The sequence below is a fragment of the Anabrus simplex genome, chromosome 5 (genome assembly GCF_040414725.1).
Source record: "Anabrus simplex isolate iqAnaSimp1 chromosome 5, ASM4041472v1, whole genome shotgun sequence".
Lineage (NCBI taxonomy): Eukaryota > Metazoa > Arthropoda > Insecta > Orthoptera > Tettigoniidae > Anabrus > Anabrus simplex.
Window position 1 is genome coordinate 151779440 of NC_090269.1, and position 12167 is coordinate 151791606.

The 12167-nt window shown below is 39.6% G+C and overlaps 1 protein-coding gene across 1 annotated transcript in view; it reads left to right on the forward strand.

The window, feature by feature from the left end:
- Nup205 (nuclear pore complex protein Nup205) overlaps nt 1-12167 on the forward strand; it is a 676487-nt gene that overhangs the window by 298404 nt on the left and 365916 nt on the right. Inside the window, exon 13 of the mRNA XM_067147168.2 lies at nt 3408-3646. Coding sequence (XP_067003269.1) covers nt 3408-3646 — 239 coding nt within the window. The remainder of the gene's footprint in view (nt 1-3407; nt 3647-12167) is intronic.

A 12167-nucleotide genomic window follows, 5' to 3' on the forward strand; every position in this document is an offset into this window, starting at 1 on the left:
TGTGAACCTTCATACGGTACGAAAATCAGGCATGTAATATGTTTCGCTGTTCCATAATAACGTGTTAAAAATGAGCAAAAAGACCCAGTTCACAGCCAGGATCCATGTAAAATATAGTAGTGTTGAAAGTGTTAACTCTAGACCTTACAACAACATTAGTTGTTTCCCTTGCTCCTTTGTCGCATGCAATATTTATACTGTTTGTTGGTTTCACAATGTCAAAATATGGTTTGTAATTTTAAAGTCTATTTTTTTAAGAACCCATATTGAGGGCTACCTTTTTACACATGGGTATACATATTTATTTTATTTATTTTATATTTTATGGCCTTCATTGGACCACTTGAGTCATTTATACAATGGATTTTTCTACTTTTTCTCAGCCCAGTATTTCTCTATTCTCTCGGATCTTGATTTTCTCTCCTCGTCTGAAATTACTCTTCCCATGGTTTGTCTGTTGATCTTGGTCTGTAGTCTGGTGCCTATGTGTTCGAGTGTCTTGATTCTATGAGTCGTGTTTTTTAAATCCTGATTTGTAGTTCCTTCATATACATACATATATGCATATATTGTCATGTATTGTTTTGTAGAAATGTTTATGTTCAGCTATGCTATTCTTTTACTTGTATGTACGTAGGTGGTTTGAAAAGTTCTCAGAATGTACTAGAATTAAGTATCTTACCTCGGTGGAACTGCTGTTATTTTTCAACATAGTCTCCTTGTAGACTAATGCATTTGGTCCAGCGATGTTCCGATGCCTTGATTCCATCTCGAAAATGAGATTCCTCCAGGCCTGCAAAATACCTCTCCAATTCGGCTGTCAGTTCTTCCCTTGTAGAAAATCTCCGTCCACCGAGGAAAATTTTCAGCTTGGGGAGTAGATGAAAGACTGATGGTGCCAAATCAGGTGAATAAGGTGGATGTGGCAACAATTCGTACCCCAGTTCATGAAGTTTTGCCATGGCAATAACACTTGTGTGCGGCGGAGCGTTGTCCTGATGAAAGGTGACCTTTTTCCTTGCCAAACCGGGCCTTGTTTCGCGTATCTTTTCCTGCAGTTGGTCTAGGAGGTTTGCATAGTATTGCCCCGTAATTGTTCGGCCAGTAGGAAGATAATCTATCAGCAGAATGCCTTTTGCATCCCAGAAAACTGAGGCCATGACCTTTCCGGCTGAACGCACTGCCTTTGCTTTCTTTGGTGGTGGTGAATCAGCATGTTTCCACTGCTTTGACTGCTGTTTTGTCTCTGGGGTATAGTAGTGGACCCAAGTTTCATCTGTAGTCACAAACTGGCGCAAAAAGTCTTGTTGGTTGCACTGAAAACGGGCCAGACTTTGTTCGAACATTTCCAATCTGGTGCATTATTGTCCAATGTCAAGAGCCGCGGCACCCATCTTGCGGATAATTTTTTTCATACCCAATTCTTCGGTTAAAATATAAGATACCTGTTCAGAAGACATCCCTACAGCTTCAGCAATCTCCTGCACTTTCAGTCGACGACCCTCCATGACCATTTTATGCACTTTTGCGATAAATTCTGGGGTCGTAACACTTTTTGGCCGTCCACTACGCAGATCATCATCCAAGCTCTCCCAACCAAATTTAAACTCGCTGGTCCACTTGGCAACAGTTGAAAATGAAGGAGCAGAGTCCCCGAGTGTGTTCTGAAAGTCGGCATGAATTTCCTTTGTTTTCACACCTTTCTTTACAAAGTAAATGAGGTTCCTGCGCAATAATCACACATCCTTTGTGAGTGAACACGTGGCGCGTCAGTGCTCTAGCTGCAGGAGTGTGGTAGTGACGACTCTTTCCTCTAACATGTGCTTGATATACCCGACTTTCTGTGAATCGAGGATTATTCAGTGTTGTTGCACAACTTAGGGTATGGAATGTTATCTTGTTGAAACTGGGCTCGAATCTCAATTTTTTCCATTGTCACAAATCACTACGTGGGAACAACAACAAAGAGTCGTCACTACCACACTCCTGCAGCTAGAGCACTGACGCGCCACGTGTTCACTCACAAAGGATGTGTGATTATTGCGCGGGAACCTCATTGCTCTAGCACTGACATCTAGCAGTGATTCCGAGAACTTTTCAAACCCTCCTCGTAAGTTTGGGAAACATGGGAGATGTACATATTCAGCGGGGTATGAGGCAGGATTCTGTGATATCTCCATTACTATTTAACATTAATCAGAATATATTTTGAGGGAAGAACTTGAAGGTATAGAAATTGGAGTGCTTTTAGCTGGCCAATGGATAAACAGCATTAAATATTCAGATGACACTAATTTTTGCAGACAGTCTTGAACGTTTACAGTACCTCATCAACAGTACAGAACTGACTAGCCACGAATATGGTCTTGATATTAATATAAAGAAAACCAAAGTTATGGTCATACGCAAAAATTTATCCCTACATGCTATCTTGTAATCTATCTGAAACCTGTTGAATGAGTCTGGAAATACACATATTTCAGTACCAGGACCGTGTGCGACAAAACGGAAAATCTTTTTTAAAATCATGTTTTACCACTTGCTACAAATGTGAGGCCTCTTCTCTGCAATGTGTTTTCTGTTACAATTTTGTAACATAGACTTAAACTTAGAGGCCTTCGATTTGGATCTACTGATGCTCAGTGTCGGACAGATTATGTCACAAATGCAGAGATTCTTCGAGAAATGAGAAAGGGTGAGGAAATACTGACCACTGTAAAAATGAGAAGGCCCCGGCCACTTCCTTCCCATTCCTAGTCCTTTCCTTTCCCATCGTCGTCATAAGACCTATCTGTGTCGGTACGACGTAAAGCAACTTGTAAATGATGTTTTAAATATGTGAAAGCTTCAATACCTAGGTCACATCATAAAAACAGAAGCAGATTCCATCTACTGCAAGAAATTCTGCAAAGAAATACACCTGGAAAGAGAAGTGTTGGCAGGAGACAAATCTCCTGGCTAAAAAAACTCTGAGGATGGACTCTCATAGACCTCAGCAGAGTTATTCCAAGCAGCTTATAACAGAGAAAGCACAGCCAAGATGGTTGTTCCATCCAGAACAGTTAGGACCTAGAAGTAGTAGTTTCCACTCGTACTTGGGATCCGTTATTGACGGTTTAGGCAATGTAAGCCAGGAAAGCACTTGGATGGTCATTTTCCTCTGACTTCCTCCACTAAAATTGCTGCCTGTCTGCTACATTTTGTTGTAGATTTATGTTTCATGCATGTAAACGTTCCTTGAAAAATGAAAACCACATCAAAATCCTGTTAGTGGTTCTTAATATTAGTCCTCAATCACAAACATGCTGAGGACTGTATTTTATGATATGTATAGATATTTAATCAATTTTCTCATGTTAAAGCTGTGTAGTTATTCAGTTGGAGTGTAGTAAGTTGTATATTTTCAGAACATGACCCTGTATCACGGGTGGCGCTGTGTGATAACCCTCAGTGGGCTCCTCTAACCATCCTACTGGGTCTTGTCAGCTGCTCTGTTCCTATCCCATTGAAAGCTGAGCTGCTGCTTACTCTGGCAGCCTTGTCAATGTCTCCTGTCACTGCAACCACCTTGTGGTATAACTTGGAGGCCTCCCAGATTTTGGCCACCATTCCTAGTACGAGCAGTTATCAGCCACGAGGAGTGCAGGTATGTAACTTGTCTACTTTCTTCCTACAACTTCCTGTTCCTAAACTAAGAGGGGAATGCTGATTAGAACCAAATGACTTACGCCTCTCAGTATTTGTACTCCAACAGGAGGAGTTAGAGAGACACATGAAAAATGTGGATTATTGGTAGTGTCAGCCTCTTGATCACAAGATCCCAGGTTCAAAGAGAGACGCTTTTTTGAAGGGCCATTCAACATTCCATATGGTACAAGGTTTGGGGTTTACTTGACAAAGTTGATCAAAAGTTCAGCTGTCTCAATGATATGAAGTTCAGTCCTGAGACATGTTAGTTTTGAGAGAGTTGCCCATCTCAACCAAAGGAAGCCAGAATCAGAGCTCTGAGTCACACCTATGGCAGAACTGCAACTGTGAGCCTTATCCGGACGAGGAAATTATAAGAGGTGTGTGTATGAAGAAGGTAACTGGGTTATGGCAGATTTTTCTTCTCAATCCGCATCATTATCAAATCACCCAAGTTCTTCAGAACGATCATATTTCATTGGAACAGTCATCAGTATTGACAATGAATGCTTCACACTAACATTTCTGAATTATATGCCAATTAAAATTGATAACAGGCAGATTTTTAAGTGGGCCAAACATGAAGATGTCTGTGGAATTGATAAGTCAAGTGCTGTTGGTGTGGTAAAGCACCCTAAAGGTATGTTTTTCTAGAAGCGACTCCAGCGATAATCGCTCTGCGATACACGCTTGGCGATCGTTACGGAGGACTCCTCTTCTGAGTTTGCATGTTATGATTTTCCTATGATCGCTAGAGTCGCTAGCACCAATCGCTTAGTGACTGCAGGCGTTGCTCTAGGAGCAGTCATAACCACAGTTGCTAGCGTTTCTATGCGATTTCAGCACATGTTTAATCATCGAAAAATGTCATCTCAGAATGCAAAGGTTCATTTTTCCGCTGAAGAAGATGAAAAACTCAGTCAGTGCGAAAACATCCATTATAAATGATATGCAACATGATATGCAACCGTGATATGCTAGTGAAGGACGGTATTTGGAAGGAGATTGCAGAATATGTTGAAGGACCAGGTAAGTTTAATAAGAGTGAAGTACCAAATACGTTAATGTTTAACAGATTCACTAAAGCAATTCAGTTAGTAATTAGTTATTGTCTGTCCTGTTCACCATGAAAATTCTGCCATCCCACACTGTCCTCTCGAGAAAATTAGCTTGAGAATGAATCTCTCTCTGAAAACCCATCGTGGTTCGCAAATCCAACAATCCCAGCCAGGCCAATAAGATTTTCTATTGGAAGGTCTTGAACTGTGTCAGGGTCATAATTTGCTTTTCCGTGATTTTCGAGGTAGTAGTCTCCGAGTAGGTTGTGCATTTTCAGAAACTCTACAAGCACAGCTGAGTCTATAATTGAAAAAGGCTTTACATTCATCACCTGCTGTATCATCTCTCAGATAGGGTTCCATCATATCCATCACTAAGATATACACAATGCAGCACCATTTCTGACTTCGGTAGCTTACGTGTAGCAGATAGCAGATGGTAGCAGGTAGGGACCCTTTTCAGAGGCAGCCCTACCCAGGGAGTGGTGCCCGTGCCTGTGTGAGTCCCAGAGCACACTGACCCGGTGTGTAACATCTGGTAAGGGTCTCAGCTCAGGGTTACGAGTGAAGACCTCAACGACTTCTACAGCGGAGAAGGTGGACTTCGGTACGGTGGAGATGGCGGAAGAGGCAGCCCTGTATTCATGGATTAATATGAGTACAACCTGCTGCCTTGTAGGTTGAGGTGACTAGACACCAAAGGCTAAGGGAGAAAACCCTGAAAGAAAATCTCCAGCTTTTGAATGTTCATACTTGGAACAATCTGGAACATACTCGCTATTTTGGTTGACGTGTTTGGCAACCCGATTTATTTTAATGTGTTGTTCTGTCCTTGTCTTTTTTGTGCTTTTTCTTAAATATCTTACGGCTGATGATGTCTACAAGTTAGACGAAACATGTCCCGTTATAGTTAATAATGTTGTTTAAATAAATAGACAATAAACTTATGGTATTGTAAAGGTGGAATATTGACTTAACCTAAAAGTAGACATCAGTTTGGTGCGAATGACGGTTTACAGCCCGATGTTACACCAGCTACCCAAACCAAACGAAGACAAAGTATCAGAGTGGGAACATTAAATATCCTGACATTGACAAACAAAACTGAAGAGCTCGTGGAAAGGAGGAAACTTCTGATCATGGGCCTGAGTGAAACAAAGTGGAAGAAAACTGGGAAATTGAATATCAGATTGGACTATAGTCTCTACCAGTCTGGAAATGAAGTAGAGTCTAAGAATGGAGTATGATTTTTAATACATAAAGACATAGATGCTTGTAGTGAAGTTGAGTTTGTTAGTGAAAGGATAATTAAGTTATCTGTGAACTTAGGAGGGAAAAAGTACGACGTGATCCAAGTCTATGCTCCACAGGTAGGATGCTCGAAAGAGGAAAAGGCCAACTTCTTTAATAACTTGGAAAAACACACTGAGTATGACAATCTAATTGTAATGGGTGATTTGAATTCACAAGCTGGCTCACAATGAACAGGATATGAATCCATACTGGGCCCTCATGGAATGGGAAACAGAAATGAAGAGGGAGAATATATGCTAGATCTATGCCTGAGAAACAACCTGATAGTGAGTAACACTTGGTTCAAGAAAAGAGACTCCCATAAAATCACAAGATATAGCTGGGATGATAAAATAGGTACAGTAATAGATTTTCTGATAGATCAAAATGTATGGAAAAATGTCAGTGATGTTAAGGTCATTCCAAGTGAAGACCTTGGTGGAGACCATAGACTGTTGGTTGCAGTTATTGCAGAGAAAAGACCTCCCAAAGTCTGTAACAAAAGAGTCCCAAAAATAAAAACTTGGCGACTAACCAAGCCAAGTGTAAAGGAAGAATTCAGGGAAGGTGTCCGCAGGTTGTTGCCAAGAGAAGAACTGAAATTGGTAGATGAAGAATGGGATACTCTAAAGAAGGTTGTGGTTGGTACAGCAGAAAAAGTTTGTGGACGACAGAGTCAAATAGGAAAACCTAAAGAAACTGCCTGGTGGAATGATGATATTAAAAAGGCTATCAATGACAGAAACCGTGCAAAAAGATCCTTATATCAAGCAAGAACGTGGGGAGATCAACATGAAATAGAGGAGAAGCTGTCACTTTACAGAAATAAAAAATTACACAGCAAACAGTTGGTTGTAGCTGAAAAGCAAAAATGCAAGGAAGATCTGGCTACCAAAATAATGCAGGATGGAAATAAAAAACTGTTATACAGTATTGTTAAGAATAGAAGAATTCAAAATGAATCTATCCAATCTGTAGAACTTCATAATGGTGAGGTGACTAGGGATAAGACCAAAATATTACAGGAGTTCCAAAGACACTTTGAAACTTTGCTGAACTGTTATGAAAATGTCACCCTATTAGACGAGGAACCTTGTGATTTTGGCAGCACAAATACCACTAATCTGACATGGTTGGAAGTAGAGACAGCAATATCTAAGCTGAAGAACAACACATCAACTGGATCAGATGAATTAAGTGTTGAGGTGATCAAAGCACTAGGAGAGGTAGGACAACAGTGGATGTACAGGGTACTAAATAGAATCTGGAAAGAGAATGTAATACCCAATGGCTGGAAGCAAGGAGTCATCATCCCATTGTTGAAAAAAGGTGATAGAAAGAAATGTACCGACTACAGAGGTATAACTTTGCTGTCACATTGCCTCAAAATCTACTAATCCATCCTTGAGAGCAGGCTTAGAAAATATGTTGAACCTACACTTGAGGAGGAACAATATGGATTTAGACCTCATAGATCGACTATAGACCTCATTTTTGCCACCAGAATGCTCTATGAGAAGTATTGGGAGAGAGGTAAAACACTTATAACTGTTTTTCTGGACATTTAGAAAGCATATGACCATGCAGGCATATGTGGGAATGTTTGAGACATAAGAAAGTGCCCGATGACATCATAGAACAAGTACAACGATTATATGATGAAACCAAGTGTTGTATCCAGGTCCAGGATGGAACGTCAGGTTGGTTTGAAACCATGAGTGGAGTCCAGCAAGGAAGTTGTCTTTCACCACTTCTCATAATCATAATGAATGAAGTTTTAAAAGTGGTTAAGAGAAATGATCCAACAACGAATGCCCTGGTTTTTGCTGATGATGTAATGGTATGGGGTGAGACAGAAGCGGAAGTACAAACTAGACTAGATCTCTGGCATGAAGCTTTTACAACCTTAGGTCTCAAAATCAGCAAGACGAAGACAGTTGGCGTGGTGATGAGTAGAAACTCTCCAACTGTTCATCTAAGAATTGGAGATGAGAAGATGGATATTGTAGACAACTTCCAGTATTTAGGTAGTGTTCTGTCATCAGACAATACCATACATCAAGAGATTAGTAACAGAATGCAGAAAGCTTTCAAATTCTATCACACTGTATGTCAAATACTTTGGGATGAAACATTTCCAGTAGTTTTCAAGATCAGCTTGTACAAAATATATCTAGTACCTATACTGACGTATGGCCTGGAGGCAGCAACACTTACTGGACCAACAAAGAGTCATCTTCAGGCAACAGTAATGAAGTTTCTCCGTTCTTGTCTACAAAAATCAAAAATGGATAAAATAAGGAATGTGGATACCCGACAACAGCTTGGATTGGAAAGAAGCTTGCTGGAGACTCTAGAAGTGAAGAGATTGCAATGGTATGGTCACATGAAAAGAATGAACCCTCACAGGACTCCTCGAACATACTTTGACCACAATGTTCCTGGGAAGAAACCAAGAGGAAGACCTCGTGATGTTTGAGGAAAAACAGATAATGAAGGACCTTGAAATTAGAGATGCGAACTGGTGTCGCATATATGAGCAGCATCTGTGGATGGATAGAACAAACTGGAGGAGGCTCGTACACAACCGCACCCGGCTTGCTGGACCGAAGAAATGATGATGATGGTAGCTTATGTGTAGGTGAAAATAGAGTTCCAGCCTCAAATTGTTCTGATTTATCAAAAATTTGTAGTTGGCATCAACAACAGCAAGTAAAAGAATGGAGAAATATCATTTGTCATTGAAGAAAAGATAACCGGTCTTTTCAGGGCAGACAATTTGAATGTGCTTACCATCTATAGCCCCAGCACAGTTTGGAAAATCCCATCTTTTATAGAACTTATTTGCTTTATGCTTTAGTTCCCCTGGTGATAAAGATGGTAAACATATAAATGTAAGCTTTCCACGTAGCGCACTCAACATCATAGCAACAATCTTACCAAGTTATCCAGTAGATATCCAAAATTGAAAGGACAGTGAGTGATAGGATTCCCCCTTGCCAGAAACTTGCATAATAATAAATTTAAAAAAAACATTTTAAAAAAACACACAGGCGAGTTGGCCGTGCGGTTAGAAGTGCACGTCTGTGAGCTTGCATCCGGGAGACAGTAGGTTCGAATCCCACTGTCGGCAGCCCTGAAAGTGGTTTTCCGTGGTTTCCCATTTTCACACCAGGCAAATGCTGGGGCTGTACCTTAATTAAGGCCACGGCTGCCTCCTTCCCACTCCTAGCCCTTTCCTATCCCATCGTCACCATAAGACGTATCTGTGTCGGTGCGATGTAAAGCCACTAGCAAAAAAATATATGTATATTCGTCTTTTATAATATAACTAATGACATGTTCTCTCTTAGCCAGTTGCAGAGTGCAAGGAGTGTTGAAAAACATCAAGGACACGTATAAACGAAAAGAGAGGGAGAAAACACCAACAGGCTCTGAGGCTGAATGTGAGAAGAAAAGAAGGAAATGGCAGTTGGCAAAGAAATTGTCATTCCATCAGTCTGCGGGTAATCAAAGAAAGAGTATCTCCATCCTGACCCGCTCAGAATATACAGCTACAGAAGACGTCACAGAAGACGTCACAGAAGACGTCACAGAAGAGGAAAAGGAAATGGATGTCCCCCAAGTATCAGATTTTGTTGACCCAAATAATTAGAGTACATTTACTACCAGTTTATATGTTATTCTCGGGTGGGTTCGAATCCCACTGTCGGCAGCCCTGAAGATGGTTTTCCGTGGTTTCCCATTTTTATACCAGGCAAATGCTGGGGCTGTACCTTAATTAAGGCCACGACCGCTTTCTTCCCATTCCTAGCCTCTCCTGCCCCATCATCGCCACAAGACCTATCTCTGTCGGTGCGACGTAAAGCAAATAGCAACAAAAAAAATATGTTACTTCTCCACATCCCTCTGTTTACTCGCATCCTGAAACCACAGATAAGCTAGTAAAGAAGGTAGTAAATTGCACATCAAAAGAAAACATTCCATCAATGGGAATAAAGAGAGGCTTTGCTAGCATTCTTGAGAGAAGAAAGAAAGAAAGAAAGAAAGAAAGAAAGAAAGAAAGAAAGAACAGAACAAAATCTTCAAACATCTACTTGGAGAAGAAGATGATGATGTTTATTTTTTAACAGTATCGCCAAGTCAGTTAAGAAGTTGCGTCCAGATCTCCAAACTAAGGTCAAATTGCGAACTTTTCATCTTCTTGCCAACCTTGAGAACAGAGTGCAGACCTCGCACTGGGTTACAACTAGAAGTTTATCCTCGTCATCCACACCAGTCAGTACATATTCAGCAACAAATGTTTCCCCTCCATATATGACAATTTCATCAGTTGTATCAAATATTGGAAGTACTGGTGAAAATTCACTACAGGTACATACATATAGCACTGAAGGAGATGCAGATGTTGTACTAAATAAGACAGTGAGAACTGATTTGTAGACGCTTCTCTTTTAAATTTATGTTGATCGTTTGATATGCACGGAATTTTTACTGTATTTTTTTACATTTAGGCCTACTTAGAATTCACTTATTTAAAGATGCCTTTCCAAAAGAAAAAGAAAAAAAAAAAAAAGTAGGGGGCTTTGAGAAACTGTATGAACCGTGATTATTATCCACTTACCACAAAATTACAGCAAGTTTTCCTGCTGGACTGATTGGGTAGAGATTTCTATTGTATGCTGTCTTCTTGATATTTCCTTCAATTAAATTCAAAATAAAACAAACTGCGAAGGGTTCAATCTACAATGTTCTCGTAACTTTTTTACATCTTCCCTCAAATGATTTTTAATGAGTTGCAAGAAAAAAAAACCCCTCCTTGTTTCTTGCTTTGAACATTTGATGTACTCCTTTCCTGGAAGAACGCATCACATATTCAGCAGTCGCATCATCATCATCATCATCATCTTCCTCTCAATAGAGAAATGGGAAAGTTAATATCCACCTTTTCAATACAATATATTACGTGAAGGTTTACATTAAAACATCACGTTTATTTACATTTGGTACCGGTTTTGACAATGTTTGATGTCATCATCAGCCAGGATAACTATACAAAGATATATTACATTAATCGTGACCCCTACAGTAATATTACATTAATATTAAATTAATTAAATTCTTAATGTTAAATCATCTTCCTCTATTAATAAATATGTAAGAATTTGCCTTTTCTTCAAGCTCATCATAAAATTTACGAACTATCGATTGTATCAACTAATTATCTACTAACAAACTGCTGTAATAACCCCGACAGAAGCATGCAGGTAAACACCTCAAGTGTTTTGTGCCAGCGATGGTCACTGAACCATGATCGCTGAGCGATTATTGCTGGAGTCGCTTCTAGGAAAACACCTTAAGCTGTTGCGAAGGGGACTCGTTAAATTCAAAGTAAATTTTGGTAACATGTTGTAGAATGACATATTCCCTTATTGTGTTATGTTTTAATGTTTATGCGTTTTTCAGATAAACAATTTTTTCTGAAAAGATTTTAACCCCAGTATGAGGAGAATATGTTTAAACGGGACACTTAAGTATTCATTTTTCAGGCACTATCACATAACTCTTTTTACCAAACTGTTTATTTCATGTACCATATGTGACCTTATCAACACTGCCACATGCTGAAATTGATGAAATTATCTAAATTAAGATAAACAGCGACGGAAAATACTATAAAACCATTCGCATTCATCCCATTGTATGGTAGGTAAATTCATCAAATTTTTGGAAATCACTGAAATTGCTTGGATTCTGGGGACAAATAAGTAGCGTGGACCTGAGAGTATTAATAACAAAGATACTAGGTAGCAGTAGTAATGAGGAGGAAGCACAAAACAGATCATTTTGGTATGAATTGAGGTCAGTTTTAACCCACAAAATGACTACCGGAAATGCATGATCATACAGTTGGAAGGAGATACAGCCAAAACTGGTTAGGATGTTTTTGTAGAGGCTGAAAAAAAAAAAGTCATAGAGGGAATGTGCTAAAAAATGAAAAGAATTACAGTAGAACCTCGATTATTCGCTATTGGAAACTACGTTTTCCCAGATTATTCGTTCTAAGTGGTTCTGCGAGCATCCTAATTAAATCACGTTATAAAAATCCTGAATTATCCATTCCTCAAA